Source organism: Salmo salar, chromosome ssa19, assembly GCF_905237065.1.
Source record: "Salmo salar chromosome ssa19, Ssal_v3.1, whole genome shotgun sequence".
NCBI lineage: Eukaryota > Metazoa > Chordata > Actinopteri > Salmoniformes > Salmonidae > Salmo > Salmo salar.
The window spans coordinates 24,085,984-24,111,235 of record NC_059460.1 but is presented as its reverse complement, the minus strand read 5'-3'; the positions used below and the strand labels follow the sequence as shown (position 1 = coordinate 24,111,235).

At 40.8% G+C, this 25,252-nt stretch overlaps 1 protein-coding gene across 2 annotated transcripts in view; it reads right to left on the bottom strand.

Moving 5' to 3' along the window:
* The window catches only part of LOC106578590 (cadherin-20), a 55,963-nt gene that overhangs the window by 10,056 nt on the left and 20,655 nt on the right, over nucleotides 1-25,252 (bottom strand). For both annotated transcript variants that reach the window (XM_014157580.2, XM_014157579.2), the window contains exons 4-10: nucleotides 25,065-25,184; nucleotides 24,384-24,551; nucleotides 21,953-22,140; nucleotides 21,248-21,501; nucleotides 14,868-15,004; nucleotides 3,642-3,763; nucleotides 3,196-3,313 (exon numbers count right to left, since the gene is read on the bottom strand). In XM_014157580.2, coding sequence (XP_014013055.2) covers nucleotides 3,196-3,313; nucleotides 3,642-3,763; nucleotides 14,868-15,004; nucleotides 21,248-21,501; nucleotides 21,953-22,140; nucleotides 24,384-24,551; nucleotides 25,065-25,184 — 1,107 coding nt within the window. The remainder of the gene's footprint in view (nucleotides 1-3,195; nucleotides 3,314-3,641; nucleotides 3,764-14,867; nucleotides 15,005-21,247; nucleotides 21,502-21,952; nucleotides 22,141-24,383; nucleotides 24,552-25,064; nucleotides 25,185-25,252) is intronic.

The following is a 25,252-nucleotide window of genomic DNA, read 5'->3' as shown; positions in this document are numbered from 1 at the left end:
AGAATAACAAAGTATATATACAGTACCAGTCAAAAGTTTGAACACACCTACTCATTTCAGGGTTTTTCTTCATTTTTTACTGTTTTCTACATTGTAGAATAATAGTGAAGACATCAAAACTATGATAAAACACATATGGAATCATGTAGTAACCAAAAAAGTGTAAAATATATGAAAATATATTTTATATTTGAGATTCTTCAAAGTTGTCTTGATGACAGCTTTGCACACTCTTGGCATTCTCTCAACCAGGTTCATGAGGTAGTTACCTGGAATGCATTTCAATTAATAGATGTGCCTTGTTAAAAGTTAATTTGTGGAATTTCTTTACTTCTTAACCTCTGTAGGGGAGGTGGGACGAAATCGTCCCACACTATTCAACAGCCAGTGACAAATCAGAGCGCCAAATTTAAAACCACAAAATGTCATAATTCAAAGTTCTCAAACATAGGACTATTTTACACCATTTTATAGATACACTTCTCCTTAATCGAACCACGTTGTCCGATTTCCAAAAGGCTTTACAGCGAAAGCAAAACATTAGATTATGTTAGGAGAGTACAAAGACACAAATAATCACACAGCCATTTTCCAAGCAAGCATATATGTCACATAAACCCAAACCACAGCTAAATGCAGCACTAACCTTTGATGATCTTCATCAGATGGCACTCCTAGGACATTATGTTATACAATACATGCATGTTTTGTTCAATCAAGTTCATATTTATATCACAAACCAGCTTTTTACATTAGCATGTGATGTTCAGAACTAGCATACCCACCGAAAACTTCCGGTGAATTTACTAAATTACTCACGATAAACGTTAACAGAATACATAACAATTGTTTTAAGAATTATAGATACAGAACTCCTTTATGCAATCGCTATGTCCGATTTTAAAATAGCTTATCGGCGAAAGCACATTTTGCAATATTCTGAGTACATAGCTCGGCCATCACAGCTAGCTAATTTGACACCCACCAAGTTTGGGACAACCTAAACTCAGAATTACTATTAGAAAAATTGGATTACCTTTGCTGTTCTTCGTCAGAATGCACTCCCAGGACTTCTACTTCAACAACAAATGTTGTTTTGGTTCCAAATAATCCATAGTTATATCCAAATACCGCCGTTTTGTTCATGCGTTCAGGTAACTATCCAAACGGTGACAAAAATTCAAAATATACCATTACCGTACTTCGAAGCATGTCAAACGCTGTTTAAAATAAATTTTTATCCTACTTTTCTCGTAAAATAGCGATAATATTCCAACCGGGCAACGTTGTATTCATTCAAAGGCTGAAAGAAAAAAATGGAGTAGGCTCGTGAAAACGCATCTCCATTGTCACTGTCCCCAGGCTGACCACTTACAAATTCTCCTGCTGTTCTTCGCCCAGAGACAGCAGAAACCCCATTCCACTTTCTGGCGGCTTTAGAGAGCCAATGGAAGCCTTAGAAAATGTTATGTTACAGCACAGATGCTGTATTTTCGATAGAGATGCAACAGAAGGACAACAAATTGTCAGACAGGGCACTTCCTGTATGGAATCTTCTCAGATTTTGGCCTGCCATATGAGTACTGTTATACTCACAGACACCATTGAAACAGTTTTAGAAACTTTAGAGTGTTTTCTATCCAAATCTACTAATTATATGCATATTTTAGTTTCTGGGCAGGAGTATTATCCAGATTAAATCGGGTACGTTTTTATCCGGCCATGAAAATACTGCGCCCTATCCCAAAGAAGTTAATGCATTTGAGCAAATCAGTTGTGTTGTAACAAGATAGGGGTGGTATACAGAAGATAGCCCTATTTGGTAAAAGACCAAGTCCATATTATGGCAAGAACAGCTCAAATAAGGCTGGAGAAATGACAGTCCATTATTATTTTAAGACAATCTGGAAAATGTCAAGAACTTTGAAAGTTTCTTCAAGTGCAGTCACAAAAACCATCAAGCGCTATGATGAAACTGGCTCTCATGAGGACCGCCACAGGAAATGAAGACTCAGAGTTACCTCTGCTGCAGAGGATAAGTTCATTAGAGTTAACTGCACCTCATATTGCAGCCCAAATAAATGCTGTCACAAGTGACAGACACATCTCAACATCAACTGTTCAGAGGAGACTGCGTGAATCAGGCCTTCATGGTCGAATTGCTGCAAGAAACCCCTACTAAAGGACACCAATAATAAGAAGAGACTTGCTTGGGACAAGAAAAACAAGCAATGGACATTAGACCGGTGGAAATCTGTTCTTTGGTCTCTTTGTGAGACAGAGTAGGTGAACGGATAATCTCTGCATTTGTGGTTCCACTGTGAAGCATGGAGGAGGTGGTGAGATGGTTCTTTGCTCTTGACACTGTCTGTGATTTATTTAGAATTCAAGGCATACGTGACCAGCATGGCTACGACAGCATTCTTCAGCGATACGCCATCCCATCTGGTTTGAGCTTAGTGGGACTACCATTTGTTTTTCAACAGGACAATGGCCCAACACACCTCCAGGCTGTGTAAGGGTTATTTGACCAAGAAGGAGAGTGATGGAATGCTGCATTAGATGACCTGGCCTTCACAATCCCCCGACCTCAACCCAATTGAGATGGTTTGAGATGAGTTTGACCCCAGAGTGAAGGAAAAACAGCCAACAAGTGCTCAGCATATGTGGAAACTCCTTCAAGACTGTTGGGAAAGCATTCCAGGTGAAGCTGGTTGAGAGAAAGCCAAGAGTGTGCAAAGTTGTCATCAAGGCGAAGGGTGGGTACTTTGAAGAATCCAAAATATATATAATATATTTTGATATGTTTAACGCTTTTTGGTTACTACATAATTCCATATGTTATTTCATGGTGTTGATGTCTTCAGTATTATCCTGCAATGTAGAAAATAGTAAAATAATTAAGAAAAATCCGTGAATGAGTAGGTGTGTCCAAACCTTTGACTGGTACTGTATATATGTTTTTTATCTGGTCTGCAGATCCCACTCCCTGTTCTATAAAGCAGAGTGATCTGCCACACATACAACAAGGTAGCTGTAATTATAGCCGCAAATGACTGAGTTAGACAAATATTGCTGAATTGGCTTAGCAGTTGACGACAAATAATACCCACAAAAAAGGTGATACATCGTGCAAAAATCTGTGTCCAGGAAATCATGTGGGTTTACTGCTGTATAATAAAAATATTTATTTACCTTGGTTGTCTCTAAGGGTGAAGTTGGGGTTGTTAGCTGCCTCTAGGGCCAGGCTGTAGTAGAAGTGATGACCTCCCAGCGGATCATCTGTGTCTACTGCCGTCACTGTCTGAATCAGCTGAGGTCACCGGACAATCAGACAACAGCCAGGGGAGGGGCGAGAGAGACAGTCAGGTCAGTAACCCTGAGACAGGTTGTGAGTGAAACTGACATAGCACAGAAATTCAAATTATGCATTTATTAATTCATATTTTTGCTTATGCACATATTTTGCTGCAGTATGTCATAATTTTGAGTAATTCTTCATATGATAATATTACAGGTCTGCAAATAATGGTTCCTGGTCTGGCTCTGTCCAGGTCCTACCTGTGTATATACGTGTGTGTGTGCATGTGTGTGTATGAAAGTGTGTGTGTATCTATGAAAGTGTGTGTGTGCCTTTGTACCTGTCCAGCATTGGCACTCTCACAGACAAAGGCTTCAAAGTACTGTGTCAGCAACGGAGGGTTATCATTCACGTCCAGAATCTTCACGGCTACAGACACACTCCCGATCATCCTGGGGTTATCTGGAATATAACACGCACACACAATACTGTATAAGACATGCATGCACTCACACACGCACACACACACATATTACTGTATGACACACATAAACATTACTGTACCCTCTAAAGCCCAAGGCGTTTTTTGCTCAAATACGTCCTGTAAGTTGAACTCAAAGTCAATAAAGAGTCATTATTACTTAAAATGTGTATGTGGTACTGACTCAAAACTAAAGGAGAAGTCACATCAACTAAATGTTTTAAAGTTATGAAAACAAATAACCTTTTCCCAGCATGTGCTACTGCCAGTTGACTTTTTGGAATCGTTTTTAAGTAACTGTACACAGATATATTAAGTGCAACGGGGATTCATTACTCACTCCCCTCCACAGTGAATAAGTGTTAATTTCATCAACAAAAAAGTGTGACTAAAATATTTGTCAAACACCTATTTTCAGTGGGAATTGATGAGCCTATAACTGACTACAGTAAATAGACCCCCCCAAAAAACTAGAACTAAACAAAAAATATATATAATTTCAGGTGACTAAAATGAGGTCAGATGAAATTATCTCTGTGACTAAAAACTGACTACTAAGTGGACTGGACAAGAGTTTTTGGAGAGGTTGAGAGGTTTTCAGTGATGAGCACAATTAATATTAGCAAGTTCTGTTCAGCAGTGGGAAGGAAGCGCCACACCCAGTACACACAGCCTACATCAGCTGGTGAGCTGCTAGGGAGCGATGAGTGTGGGCAGAGCGCAAGGCAACTCTCTTGCTTCCCCGTAGCTAACCAATCACCACCAGCCTTTTAGTTAGCTACCCCTTGCCTGGTTAACCTGTTGGGGGTAGGGGGCAGTATTTACACGGCCGGATAGAAAACGTACCGATTTAATCTGGTTATTACTACTGCCCAGAAACTAGAATATGCATATAATTATTGGCTTTGGATAGAAAACACCCTAAATTTTCTAAAACTGTTTGAATGGTGTCTGTGAGTATAACAGAACTCATATGGAAGGCAAAAACCTGAGAAGATTCTGTACAGGAAGTGCCCTCTCTGACCATTCCTTGAGCTTCTTGACTCTGTTTATTGAAGACTGAGGAGCTTTGCTGTAACGTGACACTTCCTACGGCTCCCATAGGCTCTCAGAAGGCGGGAAAATGCTGAATGATGTAATTCCAGCCACTGGCTGAAAAACATTAGCGCTTTTGGTAAGTGCTCTATCAGAGGACAATGGGCTGAGGCGCGTGCACGAGTCGAACCCATGTTTTATTTTCTTTCGTCTTTGAACCTAAACACGCTTTCCCGGTCGGAATATTATCGCTTTTTTACGAGAAAAATTGCATAAAAATGGATTTTAAACAGCGGTTGACATGCTTCGAAGTACGGTAATGGAATATTTAGACATTTTTTGTCACGAAATGCGTCGTGCGCGTCACCCTTCTTTACCATTCGGATAGTGTCTTGAACGCACAAACAAAACAGAGGATATTTGGATATAACTATGGATTATTTTGAACCAAACCAACATTTGTTATTGAAGTAGAAGTCCTGGGAGTGCATTCTGACGAAGACAGCAAAGGTAATAACCTTTTTCTTATAGTAAATCTGATTTTGGTGAGTTCTAAACTTGGTGGGTGTCTAAATAGCTAGCCCTGTGATGCCGGGCTATCTACTGAGAATATTGCAAAATGTGCTTTCACCGAAAAGCTATTTTAAAAATCGGACATAGCGAGTGCATAGAGGAGTTCTGTATCTATAATTCTTAAAATAATTGTTATGTTTTTTGTGAACGTTTATCGTGAGTAATTTATTAAATTCACCGGAAGTTTGCTAGTTCTGAACGTCACATGCTAATGTAAAGAGCTGGTTTTTGATATAAATATGAACTTGATTGAACAAAACATGCATGTATTGTATAACATAATGTCCTAGGGTTGTCATCTGATGAAGATCATCAAAGGTTAGTGCTGCATTTAGCTGTGGTTTGGGTTTATGTGACATTATATGCTAGCTTGAAAAATGGGTACTGTGCTGACATGATCTAATGTTTTGCTTTTGTTGTAAAGCCTTTTTGAAATCGGACAGTGTGGTTAGATTAACGAGAGTCTTGTCTTTAAAATGGTGTAAAATAGTCATATGTTTGAGAAATTGAAGTAATAGCATTTCTAAGGTATTTGAAAAATGCGCCACGGGATTCAACTGGCTGTTGAGTAGGTGGGACGATTTCGTCCCGCCGACCCTAGAGAGGTTAAGAAACATAAGCTGCTTTACGAAATTAAAAGCAATAGCAGCATTGAGTTTAATAGTAAAAAACAGTCTAGCTTTGTTTTTCTCTCCCTTGAGTATAGAAAAGTTGTCTGAATTTGTAGTCTCGCTCAACCCTCACATTTTCCCCACTGCATTTCATAGCCAGGTTCTGGAGCCAATTTAGCCAAATCTACATCTTTTTCTCAGCGAAAACGTCTTGATTGTTTCCCTTACCGTTCTAAAGATATGACCCATAATGCCGGTGCTACGTTTTATTCTTCTTTCTATCATGTGTTGGCGGGCCACAATTTACATTCATAAAGCATATCACCAACTGTTCTAAAACTAGGCTACTTGTGGACCGGACCGTTACCCATTTGTTTAGGTTACACCTTGCCTAGTTAAATAAAAAATAAATAAAAATCGTGTTCAATCATGTTACCTCATTAGCTAGCTAACAACCTGGGGTGTGTTCAGCAGGACACATGGTTTCGGAACGTGTTCAGCAGGACACAATGCTTTGGAACATTCAGATAGAAACATGCTATGTGGAACAAACATGCCTCTCTGACATGTTGAGTAAGGAATAAAGTTGGCTCTATTCATGGAATTTCTATCTGCAATGTGACTCGACTACATCACTGGGCAAAACAGTCTTCAGCTCCCGTTCAAAGTCATTATCCCCCATTCAACTTTTGGACACCAACATGGCTGAAGTACCTGCGTCTGTGGAGTGTTGATAACAATGGAAATGGCTCGACCAAGTGACGGAGGTGCAACCCATACTACTTTGCGGCACCATCTGGTGATTGTGTCTCTCTTTCATGTAATGTGTAATATCTACTTTATGAAGCTGAATTAGGAATTGTTATATACACTATGTGACCCAAAGTATGTGGACACCTGCTGGTTGAACCTCTCATTCAAAAATCATGGGCATTAATATGGAGTTGGTACCCTCTTTGCTGCTATAACAGCCTCTTCTTCTGGGAAGGCTTTCCACTAGATGTTGGAACATTGCTGTGGGGACTTCCATTCAGCCACAAGAGCATTAGTGAGGTCGGGCACTGATGTTGGGTGATTAGGCCTGGCTTGCAGTCAGCTTTCCAATTCATTCCAAAGGTGTTCGATGGGGTTGAGAACAGGGCTCTGTGCAGGCCTGTCAAGTTCTTCCACACCAATCTCGACAAACCATTTCTGTATGGACCTTGCTTTGTGAACCGGGGCATTGTCATGCTGAAACAGGAAAGCACCTTCCCCAAGCTGTTGCCACAAAGTTGGAAGCACAGAATCATTTAGATTTAACCTTCAATGGAATTACTTAGGGCTAGGTTTTTTTGACATCCCATGCTCTTACAATGGAAAGCTTTGGGTCCTATGGAATTCCATCTCCCAGATTGCAATTCCTATGGCTTCCACTAGATGTCAACAGCCTTTGTTCAAGGTTTCAGGCTTGTTTCTTCCAAAACGAGGAAACATGTTGAGTTTTGGTACTGGGAGTCACAGTTGGAAATCAGTCTGTGGGCTTGCGACGAAGAGGACTTGCTAAAATTACTTTTCTATTAAACATACTTCTTTCCGTATGAAATATTATAGTTTAATTACATTTTAGGGTACCTGAGGATTAGATAGAAACATAGTTTGACTTGTTTTAACCTGTTGGGGCTAGGGGGCAGTATTGAGAATTTTGAAAAACATATGTGCACATTTTTAACTGCCTCCTACACCAACTCCGAAGCTAGGATATGCATATTATTAACCTCTTACATCTAGATGTTCCGCTAGCGGAACACCTGCTCCAATATCCAATGATGGGCGTGGCGCGAAATACAAATTCCTCTAAAATCCGAAAACTTCCATTTTTCAAACGTATGACTATTTTACAGCATTTTAAAGACAAGACTCTCGTTAATCTAACCACACTGTCCGATTTCAAAAAGGCTTTACAGCGAAAGCAAAACATTAGATTATGTCAGCAGAGTACCCAGCCAGAAATAATCAGACACCCATTTTTCAAGCTAGCATATAATGTCACAAAAACCCAGAAGACAGCTAAATGCAGCACTAACCTTTGATGATCTTCATCAGATGACACACCTAGGACATTATGTTATACAATACATGCATGTTTTGTTCAATCAAGTTCATGTTTATATCAAAAAACTGCTTTTTTACATTAGCATGTGACGTTCAGAACTAGCATACTTCCGGGGAATTTACTAACAATTTACTAAATTACTCACGATAAACGTTCACAAAAAGCATAACAATTATTTTAAGAATTATAGATACAGAACTCCTCTATGCACTCGATATGTCCGATTTTAAAATAGCTTTTTGGTGAAAGCACATTTTGCAATATTCTAAGTACATAGCCCAGCCATCACGGGCTAGCTATTTAGACACCCAGCAAGTTTAGCCTTCACCAAAATCAGATTTACTATAAGAAAAATGTTATTACCTTTCCTGTTCTTCGTCAGAATGCACTCCCAGGACTTCTACTTCAATAACAAATGTTGGTTTGGTCCCAAATAATCCATCGTTATATCCAAATAGCGGCGTTTTGTTCGTGCGTTCTAGACACTATCCGAAATGGTAAATCAGGGTCGCACGCATGGCACATTTCGTGACAATTTGTTTTTAAATATTCCATTACCGTACTTCGAAGCATGTCAACCACTGTTTAAAATCAATTTTTATGCAATTTTTCTCGTAAAAAAGCGATAATATTCCGACCGGGAATCTGTGTTTCGGTAAATAGAGGGAAAAACAGAAAGACGGGGGCGGCCAGTGCACGAGCCTAAGCCCTTTGTCCTCTGATAGACCACTTAGCAAAAGCGCTCGTGTGTTTCAGCCAGGGCTTTGAATTACGTCATTCAACTTTTTCCCGGGCTCTGAGAGCCCATTGGAGCCGTAGGAAGTGTCACGTAACAGCAGAAATCCTTTGTAATGGATAGAGATGACAAAGAAGGGCAAGAAATGGTCAGACAGGGTACTTCCTGTACAGAATCTTCTCACGTTTTGGCCTGCCAAATGAGTTCTGTTATACTCACAGACACCATTCAAACAGTTTTAGAAACTTGAGTGTTTTCTATCCAAAGCTAATAATTATATGCATATTCTAGTTTCTGGGCAGGACTAATAATCAGATTAAATCGGGTACGTTTTTTATCCAGCCGGTTAACATATTTGGATAGAAAATACTCTGAATTTTCTAAAACTGTTTGAATGGTGTCTGTAAGTATAACAGAACTCATATGGCAGTCAAAACCCTGAGACAATTTCTAACAGGAAGTGGGTATCTGATGTGTTGAATTACTTTTAAGCCTGTGCCATTGAAACACACAGGGAATTATTAATCATTGAGCACTTCCTACGCCATCCACTAGATGTCACCAGTCTTTACAAAGTGGTTTAAGTCTTCTACTGTGAAAACTGACCGAACAAGAGACTTGCAACGTTGGTCATAAGCAGATGGCCGATACTACTCTGGCGCACGAGTGCATGTTTGGGTACTCTCGTTCCAATACGTTTTAAAAGAGAATGCAATCGTCCGCCTTGAATATTATTGAAGTTCTGATTGAAAAAGGCCCTAATGATTTATGCTATACAACGTTTGACGTTTGAACGAACGTAAATATTTTTCTTTCCCTCTTTGGTGAAGACAAGTCCGGCGGGCGTCGTTCATGTTTTTGAGTAGCCTACAGGACGCGCTAACAACACGGAGCTTTTTGGACATAAATTATGAGCTTTTTCGAACAAAACTAAATTTGTTATGGACCTGGGATTCCTGGAAGTGCCTTCTGATGAAGATAATCAAAGGTAAGGGAATATTTACATAGTATTTTTGATTTTAGATCTCTACAACATGGCGCCTAGTCTGTATCGCCAAGCCTATTTTTCTGAGCGCAGTACTCAGATTATTGCAAAGTGTGATTTCCTAGTAAAGTTATTTTTAAATCTGGCAATGCGGTTGCGTTCACGAGATGTTAATCTATAATTCTTTGAATGAAAATAATATTTTACCAATGTTTTCGAATAGTAATTATTTAATTTGTTGTGCTGATTGACTGGCGGTATTGGAGGGAAAATATTTCCTCAACATCAACGCCATTGTAAAACGCTGTTTTTGGATATAAATATGAACTTGATAGAACAAAAAATGCATGTATTGTCTAACATAATGTCCTAGGAGTGTCATCTGATGAAGATTGTCAAAGGTTAGTGCATAATTTTAGCTGGTTTTCTGCTTTTGGTGGCGCCTGTCTTTGCATTGACAAAACATTACACACAGCTATTTTCAATGTACTGTCGTAACATAATCTAACTTTATGCTTGAAATCGGACAACGTGGTTAGATTAACCTCTCTAGGCTAGGCGGGACGAATTCGTCCCACCTACGTAACAGCCACTGCTATCCTGTGGCGCGATTTTCAAAATCTTCAAAATCCTATTACTTCAATTTCTCAAACATATGACTATTTTACAGCCATTTAAAGATAAGACTCTCGTTAATCTAACCACACTGTCCGATTTCAAAAAGGCTTTACAACGAAAGCAAAACATTAGATTATGTCAGCAGAGTACCAAGCCAGAAATAATCAGACACCCATTTTTCAAGCCAGCATATAATGTCACCAAAACCCAGAAGACAGCTAAATGCAGCACTCACCTTTGATGATCTTCATCAGATGACAACCCTAGGACATTATGTTATACAATACATGCATGTTTTGTTCAATCAAGTTCATATTTATATCAAAAACCAGCTTTTTACATTAGCATGTGACGTTCAGAACTAGCATACCCCCCGCAAACTTACGGGGAATTCGCTAACATTTTACTAAATTACTCACGATAAACGTTCACAAAAAGCATAACAATTATTTTAAGAATTATAGATACAGACCTCCTCTATGCACTCGATATGTCCGATTTTAAAATAGCTTTTTGGTGAAAGCACATTTTGCAATATTCTAAGTACATAACCCAGGCATCACGGGCTCGCTATTTAGACACCCGGCAAGTTTAGCACTCACCATAATCATATTTACTATTATAAAAATGTCATTACCTTTTGTTGTCTTCGTCAGAATGCACACCCAGGACGTCTACTTCAATAACAAATGTTGGTTTGGTCCAAAATAATCCATCGTTATATCCGAATAGCGGCGTTTTGTTCGATGCGTTCCAGACACTATCCGAAATAGTAAAGAAGTGTCGCGCGCTTGGCGCAATTCCTGACAATAAAATTCAAAGTATTCAATTGCCGTACGTCGAAGCATGTCAACCGCTGTTTAAAATCAATTTTTACGTCATTTTTCTCGTAGAAAAGCGATAAAATTCCGACAGGGAATCTCCTTTTCGGCAAACAGAGGAAAAAATCCCAAAGGCGGGGGCGGTCGGGGTCACGCGCATAAGCTAGTGTCTCTTGATGGGCCACTTGAGAAAGGCGATAATGTGTTTCAGCCTGGGGCTGGAATGACGACATTCTCTTTTTTCCCGGGCTATGAGAGCCTATGGACGACGTGGGAAGTGTCACGTTAGAGCAGAGATCCTTAGTAAATGATAGAGATGGCAAAGAAGTTCCAGAAATGGTCAGACAGGCCACTTCCTGTAAAGGAATCTCTCAGGTTTTGACCTGCCATTTGAGTTCTGTTATACTCACAGACACCATTCAAACAGTTTTAGAAAATTTAGGGTGTTTTCTATCCATATGTAATAAGTATATGCATATTCTAGTTACTGAGTAGGAGTGGTAACCAGATTAAATCGGGTATGTTTTTTATCCAGCCGTGTCAATGCTGCCCCCTAGCCCTAACAGGTTAAGGAGATGTGTATCTTTCAAAGGGTGTAAGATAGTTGTATGTTTGAGAAATTTGAATTATGACATTTAATTCTTTTCAAATTTGGCGCCCTTGATATTTCACCTGCTGTTGATAGAGTGTACCAGGGGTGGGACGCTTGCGCATAGAAGTTAACAAAGTTTAGCAGTAGCTTTTTCGATTCCTTTGTCTGCATGTTGAACTCAAGTCGATTGCGCCAACTAAACAGATTTTTGGCGATATAAAGAAGGATTTTATCTAACAAAACGACCATGCATGTTGTAGCTGGGACCCTTTGGATTGCAAATCAGAGGAAGATTTTCAAAAAGTAAGTGATTATTTAATCGCTATTTGTGATTTTATGAAGCCTGGTTGAAAAATGTTGTGGGGTGCCGTCCTCAAACAATCGCATAGCATGCTTTCGCTGTAAAGCCTATTGTAAATCAGACAATGCAGTTAGATTAACAAGAATTTAAGCTTTTAACTGATATAAGACACTTGTATATACCTAGATGTTTAATATCCATAATTACGATTATTTATTTGAATTGCGCGCCCTCCGATTTCACCGGAAATTGTCGACCGGTGTCCTGCTGACGGGACGCATAGCCCTAAGGGTGCCTAGCACGAACCATGAAAAACAGCCCCAGACGATTATTCGTCCTCCAGCCAAACTTTACAGTTGGCACTATGCATTCGGGCAGGTAACGTTCTCCTGGCATCCGCCAAACCCAGATTTGTCTGTTGGCCTGCCAGATGGTGAAGCTTGATTCATCACTCGAGAGAATACGTTTCCACTACTCCATAGTCCAATGGCGCTGAGCTTTACACCACTCCAGCCACCACTTGGCATTGCGCATGGTGATCTTAGCCTTGTGTGCTGTCAGCCAGGGAAACCATTTCATGAAGCTCCCGAAAAACAGTTATTGTCCCCAAGTTGCTTCCAGAAGAAGTTTGGAACTTGGTAGTGAGTGTAGCAACCAAGGACAGACAATTTTTTATGCGTTACGCACTTCAGCACTCGGCAGTCCCGTTCTGTGAGCTTGTGTGGCCTACAACTTTGCGTCTCAGCCGTACTTGCTCCGAGACGTTTCCACTTCACAATAACAGCACTTACTGTTCACTGAGGCAGCTCTAGCAGGGCAGAAATCTGACCAACTGACTTGTTGGAAGGGTGGCATCCTATGACAGTGCCACGTTGAAAGTCACTGAGCTCTTCATTAAGGTAATTCTACTGCCAATGTTTGTCTATGGAACTTACATGGCTGTGTGCTCAATTTTACACACCTGTCAGCAATGGGTGTGGCTGAAATAGCCGAATCCACTAATTTGAAGAGGTGTCTACATACTTTTACATATATAGTGTATTCTACGCTCCCGAGTGGCACAGCAGTCTAAGGCACTGCATTTCAGTGCAAGAGGTGTCACTAGAGTCCCTGGTTCGAATCCAGGCTGTATCACATTCGGCTGTGATTGGGAGTCCCATAGGGCGGCGCACAATTGGCCCAGTGTCGTCCGGGGTAGGCCGTCAATGTAATTAAGAATTTGTTCTTAAATGACTTGCCTAGTTAAATAATATATATATATATATATTACAATTCTTATATATGTTTGTCATATTTTTGCTGTTGGGAAGAGAATAGGATGTTATGATATATGTTGGTAGGACAAGTCTATGTATATTAGTGAAAATGGCAGGGATTTATGTTTACTATAGGTTAATGAGGCAATACAAATGTCAAAGACTAAAATGGCACATGTTTTTTTCTTCATTTTGACAATAGACTAAACATTATTCAAATGACAAAAACATGATTTCATGATATTTTAGTCAAAAAGACTAAGACTAGACTAAATAAGAAATTAAAAAAGACTTGCAAAATGAACACTGCAGCGAATCATGCTGAGCAGTCAACTCTGCCTTCTTTCCTCTATCTTTATCGTGCCTCCACTTACAGTACACTGGGCCTGGGGCACATTAGGTCGCTCAGAATAAGATTACAATTCAGTTATTCTCTATTATACCAATGGCCATTTGCATGCCTTAATCAGCTTTGTAATTGGCAATGGAAATGCAATTAGCTGGCAGTAACTACTTTCTCAGGTTTCATCAAACGATCAATCACTCAATAGCTTGACTTTGGCACTGTCTGGCTGAGGGTAAATGGTTCTGTGCTGCCTCTCAGTGTGTTTGTGTGTGTGTGTAGACCCCAGTAAAAACAATCTCTCTCCCCATCTCACCCTGTGGCCTTACTAGTTACAAGACAAGCCCTCCCAGCACGCTTGTTGTAGACTCAGAAGGCACTCGTTCCCATTCCACTTCTCTTTAATTTTGTCTCCCCTCACTAATTTTCTTTCTCCCTCACCCATTGTTCTCTCATTGTCTCTATCATAGAGATGTATAGAGAATTCTGGTGCCCAAAAGCCAGTTTTAGCATGGGCAGCACCATTGAGGACTTTCACCACTTTTAAGTAGTCAACTGGGTGGGACTTCCTATGGGTTAAGGAAAGATCACATAATTCCATCCAGGTCATGAGGAGGCATCAGCCAATGAATTATCCTTGTGAGCAAACATTCCAGAACTGCAGATGGCAGTAACCTTGGCTTTATACCTGTTCAAATAACACACTCCAGGTGGCAGCATGCACAACTTCAGTTTGTTTACCAACTCGTAGAAGTAGTAGAAAAAGAAAATTGACTAGTTCAAAATGGAGATGTCCTCAATGGCACTGCCCGTACACTCACAGACGCCATAATGGGAAAGATACAACATTGAGGTGTAGTTTATTCAATTAAGTCATTCATTAAAAGTAACTCCCCTCGTTAGTGTGCGTTCCAAACAAACACAAACAAAACAAGAGGACTGAAGGTGACTCTCCTGGGTTCTGAATACCAGCTGTGTACAGATCTGATTTAAATGATCACACAATGCAATATGGTGATGTCATTCAAAACAAACCAGATGTGTGTATGTACTGTATGTGTATGTGGCTTCATCCCAAATGGCACCATGTTCACTATGCAGTGCACTTTTTTTTGGACTTACTCATCTCCATGGCCAGGACGGTGATGTTATGCCAGGAGAACTCCTCTCTGTCCAAAGGAAGCACTGTCATCAACGCCCCGGAAGTGATGTCAATATAGAAGTATTTCCCCAGGTCAGTGTTCCTCTCTATGGAATACCTGGTGACAGAGGGAAACAAGGGTAACCAATGTTGAGTAACACTCATCTGGTATTTATGTACATATCTTTATCTATTGCTGAGCTTAATGTGTGTGTGTGTGTGTGTGTGTGTGTGTGTGTGTGTGTGTGTGTGTGTGTGTGTGTGTGTGTGTGTGTGTGTGTGTGTGTGTGTGCGTGTGTGTGTGTGTGTGTGTGTGTGTCTGTATGTGAGCATACACGAGTGCAGATTAATACACGTATGTGTTAGCCTGATAAGGTGTTGTGGCAAAGGTTGGAGGTATGACAAACTCCCTCAAACCGTCCCAGTTGTGATAAGGTCTAATCAGATATATCTCTGCCCTCTGCCAAATTAAGCTAAAGACACAGGCCTGCAGTACAGAGCTGGGGTGGGTGTGTGCCTGCACTGGGATGGGCTGTGCTGCACAGCCTGACTCATCTCCTGCCATAACATGCTCCATGCTCCTCAGAGAACTCCACACAACAATGAGTAGACAGACAGGAACTCAGAGAAGAAGCAAGCTGAATAGAGAGGGGAGCACTACTTCAGGACACAGTTTATGCCCATATTCATAGTTTCTCAAAGAAGTAGTGCTGATCTAGGATCAGTTTAGCCTTTTATATAACAATTAATAACGCTACAAGGACAGGGGGTCTGATCCTACTCTGAGACCAGAGGAGGCTGGTGGAAGGAGCTATAGGAGGACGGGCACATTGTAATGGCTGTTATGCCGTTCTAGTGTTGAATTTACCCTTTTCAAAGTGTTACCCTTTTAACACCGAAACTTTCCAACACCAGTGGCATTACAATTTTACACTAACTCACTGTTACGGCATTCACTAATACCTTCGAAGCAAATTCTCCAGTGTCAAATCAACAGTGAAAGTGTTACATTTAAAATGGGTCCAGTTTCTGTACAGGTCCACACTTTTCAGTGTTAAATTAACCCACTGCTTAGTGTAAAGCCTTAATTGCATATTTCCAAGAGTGCCTTGCTTTTCATGTGAATTGTAGAGTTACAACCCATGACAAAGACATGGTTGTTGCATTCATCTATGTTCAGTCTCATGCCTTTCACCAAGTGAGAGCCTAAGTGAATATGTTATCATTACCATTTTAATCTTCAACAATACAACACAATAGAACACATAAGGCCTTATTTTGAGGTCCTAGTTTTACCATAATAAAGTGGCCCGAATCTCATGGTTTACAGTGGGGGGAAAAAGTATTTGATCCCCTGCTGATTTTGTACGTTTGCCCACTGACAAAGAAATGATCAGTCTATAATTTTAATGGTAGGTGAATTTCAACAGTGAGAGACAGTATAATAACAAAATGAGGGAAATAAGTATTTGACCCCCTCTCAATCAGAACGATTTCTGGCTCCCAGGTGTCTTTTATACAGGTAACGAGCTGAGATTAGGAGCACACTCTTAAAGGGAATGCCCCTAATCTCAGTTTGTTACCTGTATAAAAGACACCTGTCCACAGAAGCAATCAATCAATCAGATTCCAATCTCTCCACCATGGCCAAGACCAAAGAGCTCTCCAAGGATGTAAGGGACAAGATTGTAGACCTACACAAGGATGGAATGGGCTACAAGACCATCGCCAAGCAGCTTGGTGAGAAGGTGACAACATTTGGTGCGATTATTCGCAAATGGAAGAAACACAAAAGAACTGTCAATATCCCTCGGCATGGAGCACCATGCAAGATCTCACCTCGTGGAGTTGCAATGATCATGAGAACGGTGAGGAATCAGCCCAGAACTACACGGGAGGATCTTGTCAATGATCTCAAGGCAGCTGGGACCATAGTCACCAAGAAAACAATTGGTAACACACTACGCCGTGAAGGACTGAAATCCTGCAGCGCCCGCAAGGTCCCCCTGCTCAAGAATACAGATACATGCCCGTCTGAAGTTTGCCAATGAACATCTGAATGATTCAGAGGACAACTGGTGAAAGTGTTGTGGTCAGATGAGACCAAAATGGAGCTTTTTGGCATCAACTCAACTCGCCGTGTTTGGAGGAGGAGGAATGCTGCCTATGACCCCAAGAACACCATCTCCACCGTCAAACATGGAGGTGGAAACATTATGCTTTGGGGGTGTTTTTCTGCTAAGGGAACAGGACAACTTCACCGCATCATTTGATGGGGCCATGTACCGTCAAATCTTGGGTGAGAACCTCCTTCCCTCAGCCAGGGCATTGAAAATGGGTCGTGGATGGGTATTCCAGCATGACAATGACCCAAAACACACGGCCAAGGCAACAAAGGAATGGCTCAAGAAGAAGCACATTAAGGTCTTGGAGTGGCCTAGCCAGTCTCCAGACCTTAATCCCATAGAAAATCCGTGGGGGAGCTGAAGGTTCGAGTTGCCAAACGTCAGCCTCGAAACCTTAATGACTTGGAGAAGATCTGCAAAAGGAGTGGGACAAAATCCCTCCTGAGATGTGTGCAAACCTGGTAGCCAACTACAAGAAACGTCTGACCTCTGTGATTGCCAACAAGGGTTTTGCCACCAAGTACTAAGTCATGTTTTGCAGAGGGGTCAAATACTTATTTCCCTCATAAAAATGCAAATCATTTGATAACATTTTTGATATGCATTTTTCTTGATTTTTTTGTTGTTATTCTGTCTCTCACTGTTCAAATAAACGCACAAAATCAGCAGGGGATCGAATACTTTTTTCCCCCACTGTACATGCAAAATAAAGACTGTAAGTCACAAAATGATGTGTAATTCCTATTGGAATCCAGCCAGAGTGGGGCTATCCAAAATTTGCATTCAAAATGACTGCCAGGTTGCATTCAAAATGACTGCCAGGTTGGGAAGACTAAGGTATGAGTCTACCTTAACCTGTTTGGGATAGGGGGCAGTATTTTCACGGCCGGATAAAAAATGTACCCGATTTAATCTGGTTACTACTCCTGCCCAGAAACTAGAATATGCATATCATTAGTTGATTTGGATAGGAAACACTCAAAAGTTTCTAAAACTGTTTGAATGGTATCTGTGAGTATAACAGAACTCATATGGCAGGCCAAAACCTGAGAAGATTCCATACAGGAAGTGCCCTGTCTGACAATTTGTTGTCTTTCTGTAGCATCTCTATCGAAAATACAGCATCTGTGCTGTAACGTGACATTTTCTAAGGCTTCTATTGGCTCTCAGAAGGCGCCAGAAAGTGTAATGGGGTGTCTGCAGCAGGATAATTTGTTAGTGGTCAGCCTGGGAACAGTGAGACTGAGAGGCGCATTCACGAGAATTCTATTTTTTTTTATTTCAGCCTTTGAATGAATACAACGTCACCCGGTTGGAATATTATCGCTATTTTACGAGACAAATAGCATAAAAAATGATTTTAAACAGCGTTTGACATGCTTCGAAGTACGGTAATGGAATATTTAGAATTTTTTTGTCACGAAATGCGTTCGCGCGTCACCCTTCGGATAGTGACCTGAACGCACGAACAAAACGGAGCTATTTGAATATAACTATGGATTATTTCGAACCAAAACAACATTTGTTGTTGAAGTAGAAGTCCTGGGAGTGCATTCTGATGAAGAACAGCAAAGGTAATCCAATTTTTCTTATAGTAATTCTGAGTTTAGTGAGCACCAAACTTGGTGGGTGTCAAATTAGCTATCCTGTGATGGCCGAGCTATCTACTCAGAATTTCGCAAAATGTGCTTTCGCCGAAAAGCTATTTTAAAATCTGACACCGCGATTGCATAAAGGAGTTCTGTATCTATAATTCTTAACCTCTTACATCTAGACGTTCTGCTAGCGGAACACCTGCTCCAATATCCAATGATAGGCGTGGCGCGAATTACGAATTCCTCAAAAATACAAAAACTTCAATTTTTCAAACATATGACTATTTCACAGCATTTTAAAGACAAGACTCTCCTTTATCTAACCACACTGTCCGATTTCAAAAAGGCTTTACAGCGAAAGCAAAACATTAGATTATGTCAGCAGAGTACCAAGCCAGAAATAATCAGACACCCATTTTTCAAGCTAGCATATAATGTCACAAAAACCCAGAAGAAAGCTAAATGCAGCACTAACCTTTGATGATCTTCATCAGATGACACAACTAGGACATTATGTTATACAATACATGCATGTTTTGTTCAATCAAGTTCATATTTATATCAAAAAACAGCTTTTTACATTAGCATGTGACGTTCAGAACTAGCATACCCCCCGCAAACTTCCGGGGAATTTGCTAACAATTTACTAAATTACTCACGATAAACGTTCACAAAAAGCATAACAATTATTTTAAGAATTATAGATACAGAACTCCTCTATGCACTCGATATGTTCGATTTTAAAATAGCTTTTTGGTGAAAGCACATTTTGCAATATTCTAAGTACATAGCCCAGCCATCACGGGCTAGCTATTTAGACACCCGGCAAGTTTAGCCTTCACCAATATCAGATTTACTATTATAAAAGTTCGATTACCTTTTGTTGTCTTCGTCAGAATGCACTCCCAGGACTGCTACTTCAATAACAAATGTTGGTTTGGTCCAAAATAATCCATCGTTATATCCGAATAGCGGCGTTTTGTTCGTGCGTCCCAGACACTATCCGAAATGGTAAATCAGGGTCGTGCGCATGGCGCAATTCGTGACAAAAAAATTCTAAATATTCCATTACTGTACTTCGAAGCATGTCAACCGCTGTTTAAAATCAATTTTTATGCAATTTATCTCGTAAAGAAGCGATAATATTCTGAACTGGCACAACTATTTCAGTAAGGGGTACATTAAGTCCATATAACATATTGAATTAGCTTAGAAAAATGTATGTTATTTATATTAGCATAATATTAATTAATCAATCAACATGCAAAAACATAGATATTAAAACAACCAACTCTGAAAATCAAACTGCAATAGATTATGCTGGGAAATATGATAATGATGGGTGTCGTTTTGGTTTACTGGTTATAATGGTTGTCATTTTGGTTATAATGGTTATTTTATACCAATTACTGTTAATTTAACACTCACAGAGTTAATTTAACAACTTAATCAACACTAGAAATGTTACACTGTTGATTTTATTGCAAACACTGCTCACTGCGTCCAACTTGCATGACAAAGGTGTTTCAAAGAGCTGTCAGTCAAGGAGAACTTTTGAATATAAGCTCCCCGCACATTCGGCCTGTCTTTTCAAACTTCCTGGTATTTAGCCATGAGAAGAAAAAGTACTTTGAAGTGATAGATTACATTTAAAATCCGTTGCATTGGTGTATGGCCAGTGACTTTTACAGAGAGTCCACCAAGAATTATCCGTTCCATTTGAGAAAAAAAAAATGATAGCTGTGTTTGACAAAATCAACGGTACAAAACTCAAGATATTGATCTATTTTAAGCAATTGTTCTTATGTCAACGTGTTGACTTTGAACTTATATACTAACATCACCAATGTGAAATAAAAAGGATGTGTAATTCCCACCATCAACATGTGAGCTTGGTAATGTAGTAACACATACTGTACTGTCCACATCATGGAAAGTTGTGTAATATACATTAATTAGATATGGCAAAGGAATGAAATATCTTAGTTTAGGATGACAGTAAATAAAGCAAACATCTTTTTTTAATAATCACATGTATTTAACCATTTAGAGATTTAAAATAATCCTCCGAAACACAATTTAACCAGATGCTCTAGAGTAGAGCGTCCATAGGGTCTGTGCAGCAGGCTGAACGTTTAATTAATTAGAGGTACGGTCTGGAGAGTGAGGCTGCTGCGTCTCAAATTGCACCCTATTTGGGCCCATAGGGCTCTGGTCAAAAGTAATGCAGTATACAGGGAATAGGGTAACATTTGGGGTGCACAGCTCCCTTCCAACCCAATATCTGCTCTGAGAGTGAGGTAAACACACTGACTCTGCATCATTGAAAATAATGGGAAAGTCCCCTAAAACCACACAATGGCAGTAAGCTTTGACTGATTAGGGTCCTCGACAGGTCATCATCATTACCACCATCCTCATCCAATTAACTAAAATCACATAGCCTACTGTCTCTATCACTCAGAGCTGTCACATCAGCTCAATGGCTTTTGAACATAGCCTTTTAGACTCCAATATCATACTGCCCCCATCTGGTATCATACTGCCCCCTTTTGGCCACATGATTCCATTATATGGACAGTGTTGGTTAATTAGAACATATTGGGTGTTATTTTGTTGTGGTTTTAACCCCATCCTCACCTGATGGAGGTGTTGGCAGCATCGGGGTCTCTAGCGGAGACCGTCATAAACACTGTGCTGATCTCTGTGTCCTCAGGGACCTCTATGTAGTAGGCAGCCGAGCTAAACTCTGGGGGCTCGTCCACATCTTCTACGCTGACGTGAACGATGGTGACATGGCTGAACGGGCCCTTATCTGGAAAACGGTGGTCAAGGTGTGTGTTGGCTCCTTCTATCTTCAGAGTGTAGCTCGCCTTGGTCTCAAAGTTCAGAGGCTAGATGAGAGAGACATGCTGACAGCGTTAGTAGATATGGTGTATCATAGGTAGGTATCAATCATATAAATACTCAAGTAAAGATGTAGGTTTACGATGTAGACTTAAGTCTATCTCAAGTCTGAATCAGGCCCCAAGACACCTTCACTAAACAAGCAGAGGTTTACAGGTATGTTGAGAAAGAATCCATTAAGAGAAAATCAGCTGTTTATCAATCAAATAATGATTCTAAACTTGTTCTCTGGACTTAATTGAGGTCAATGTGACTCATAACTGCTGTGTTGACTCGTGTCAGTGGTTCTGAAAGCATGTCATGACCTTTCATTGATGTCTATCCTATGTGTGTGTGTGTGTGTGTGTGTGTGTGTGTGTGTGTGTGTGTGTGTGTGTGTGTGTGTGTGTGCGTGTGCTTTTATTGATGTTATCTTTCATTGATGTCTACCCTCTGTACCTTTTTGATGGTGATGATGCCAAACAGGTTGGTTGGGTCTGTGTTGATGTCGAAGGTGTCCCTCCCGTCTCCGTCGATTATGCTGTACCTCATCTCTGCATTGATGCCAATGTCACGGTCCTTCGCCCGAATACGACCCACAACAGACGACACCGGAGCCGACTCTGGAACACTCATCTGGTACAGCTCTGAGAAGGTGAAGGGAGGAATGGTGAAAGAGAGAGAGAGAGAACAAACGACAGGTTAATCCAGGTTCAAATCAGTTCAACGGATATTTGGTCAGCTCTTATATCTTCTATCCTCCCCATATTTAGAAATGTATTCACATTCCAAATAAATGTAGTTATTAGAAAAACAGATGTTTAATATTGAGGTGGTGTCCAATTCAACCACAGAGCTGTGTGGCCTTAAATTTCCATAACAAAACATGGGTTGTTTCATTTATACTCATGATGTTTGCTGGTTGATGTTCTAAGGTTTTTAGCCCTGAGCCCTGGGTGAATATCAATAACAACTGTGCGTTTGAGGGATTATTTTTTGTGAATATCTTTTGTTGTGTGTCAGGTTGGGTACTATGTCAGCAAAAGGTAGACGGAGAGAAATCAAGTTTTAGTCGATAGAGCAGTTTTAGAACGTGTTTGGCCATTCTTCCTCTAGAGGGCACCAAACCTCTTAAATTACACCAAGACATAAAGAGGACAAACCCATGAACCGAGAGCACAAACTATGGAGCACAAATTGCTTCAGACTGAGAGCCGGTTCGTAAATTGGGGTGTATTGTCGTATGGGTCAACAAAAATTTTATTTCAACAATTTAACCTCTTTTCAAAAACAGGTGAAAGAGGTTCCCAATTTGAGGTGCTCCTTACTGTCCGAACTGAAGCGGTCACACATTATGGTTGTCAGACAAGTGCCCCCATAGCATCTCACAATGTATTAAAGTCTCACTTAAGTGATGTCACTAATTGGAGAGAAGAGAGGGAAGGGGGAAGAGAGAGAAATAAGGGTGGTGGTGGTGGGGTTCCGAGGAGGAGACGAGACCACCAGTCAGGCAGACAGCTAGGGGATGACTTGCGGCCGAGGATAGCCAGATCAGAGGGAGAAAGAGATTGAGAGAGGGATAGACAGATGACCTGATGAGGATGTTAATGAGGAGAGCAGGAATGGGGCCAATCAAAGACAGCATGGGTCCGGAATAGGACTGGTTGCCGGGTAACGAGAGAGAAACTTAGTTGACACATTGGAAAGAATTCACAAAAAAACTGAGCAAACTAGAATGCTATTTGGCCATAAACAGAGAGTACACAGTGGCAGAATACATGACCACTGTGACTGACCCAAACTTAAGAAAAGCTTTGACGATGTCCAGACTCAGTGAGCATAGCCTTGCTATTGAGAAAGGCCGCCGTAGGCAGACCTGCCTCTCAAGAGAAGACAGGCTATGTGCACACTGCACACAAAATGCGGTGGACTGCCTAACCTCCTGCTAAATGTATGACCATATTAGAGAGACATATTTCCCTCAGAATACACAGACTCACAAAGAATTCAAAAACAAACACAATTTCGATAATCTCACATATCTATTGGGTGAAATACCACGGTGTGCCATCACAGCAGCAAGATTTGTGACCTTTTGCCACAAGAAAAGGGCACCCAGTGAAGAACATTGTAAATACAAACCATGTCTTTGTTTATTTATCTTCCCTTTTGTACTTTAACTATTTGCACACAATATGACATTTGAAATGTCTTTATTCTTTTTGAACTTTCATAAGTGTAATGTTTACTGATAATTTTTATTGTTTATTTCACTTTTGTTTTTTATCTACTTCACTTGCTTTGTCAATGTTAACATGTTTCCCCATGCCAATAAAGCCCTTAATAAATTGAGGGAGAGGGAGAAAGAGAGGAGAGGGGTGGGTGGAGAGAAGGAGATCAGTGAGAGGCTGGGGGACTGGATGGATGGATGATGATGACATAAAAAGTAATGACAGAGAGGGGAAGGGTTAATGTGCTGGTGACTGACTGGTGGCCAAAGAAAATTATGATGCGGGAGGAGAGAGAGAGCAGAATCTGAAGGAGATGGATAAGCGAGGAGATACACTGTGGATGAAATGGAGGAGAGCGCTGGAGAGACAGAGCAAGAGAAGGACATAAGAGGAAGATGAGACTTCAGGAGAGAAAGAGCAAGAGGAGTGGGAAGAAAAGAAAGAGCACGAGGAGAGTACGAAAAATTTATTAAAATGTATGCACTCACTACTGTAAGTCGCTCTGGATAAGAGCATCTGCTAACTGACTAAAATGTAAGAGGGAAGGAGAGGGTTAACAAGAATGAAGACAAGGAAGTCAACAGTCTTGAGCATAAATTGAAGAAGGGAATTAAAATAAACAAATATGGCACATGAGGAGAGGAGTCTCTGGATCTTACTCTGATCAAACATGGGTGGGTTATCATTGACGTCACTGAGGGTGATGTTGACCACTGTGGTTCCGGCCAGACCCCCTAGCTGGCCTCCCATGTCCTTGGCCTGGATGATGACGGAGTAGTTCTCCCTGACCTCGCGGTCCATGCCCGCCAGAGACACACGCACCACGCCTGGGGGACGGAGAGAAACATGGGAGGGGGGGGGGGGACAAGAGGAAAGAAAGTGGGGGGGGCAAGAGGAAAGAGAGGTCACGATTAGAAACAGTGTGATTGGGAGGGTCAGCAGTGCAGTCGTCAGGCAGATTAGGGATGTGTCTTGGACAGTAACCCAAATGGCACCCTTTTGCCAATGCACTTTTTAAGGACCAGAGCCCTAAGTGCACTATGGAGGAAATAGGGTGCCATTTGGGATGCACAGGTGTCTTCATTGATTTCCAGTTGTTACCATTGGCAGCCACAAGAGGGCATTCTTAACCAAGTTGATACATTTCAAATCTGTTGTTTTTTTGCCCTCAGCCTGTGTGTTTGTATGTGTGTACTTCTGGGAGGAGCAAACGTAAGTGCCTCAGCTCTTTGCCAAAACATGGCAATCTACTAACATAACTAAAACACAAATGCTGTAATTGCTATCGTTAATGCAGGTCCGATTATTATTTTTTCCAAACGTCCCCTGTGCTCACATACCAGTCTTGGCCTCTACAGAGAAGTATGGCTGTCCCTGTAGGATGCTGTAGACCACCCTGGCACTGTTACCATACGTAGGGTCATCTGCATCTGTGGCTGTCATCCGAATCACCTCAGTGCCTAGGAAAGGAAGGAGGGAGGGAGGAGAAGAAGAGAGTGACATGGTGAGCAATGTTATTTCCACACAA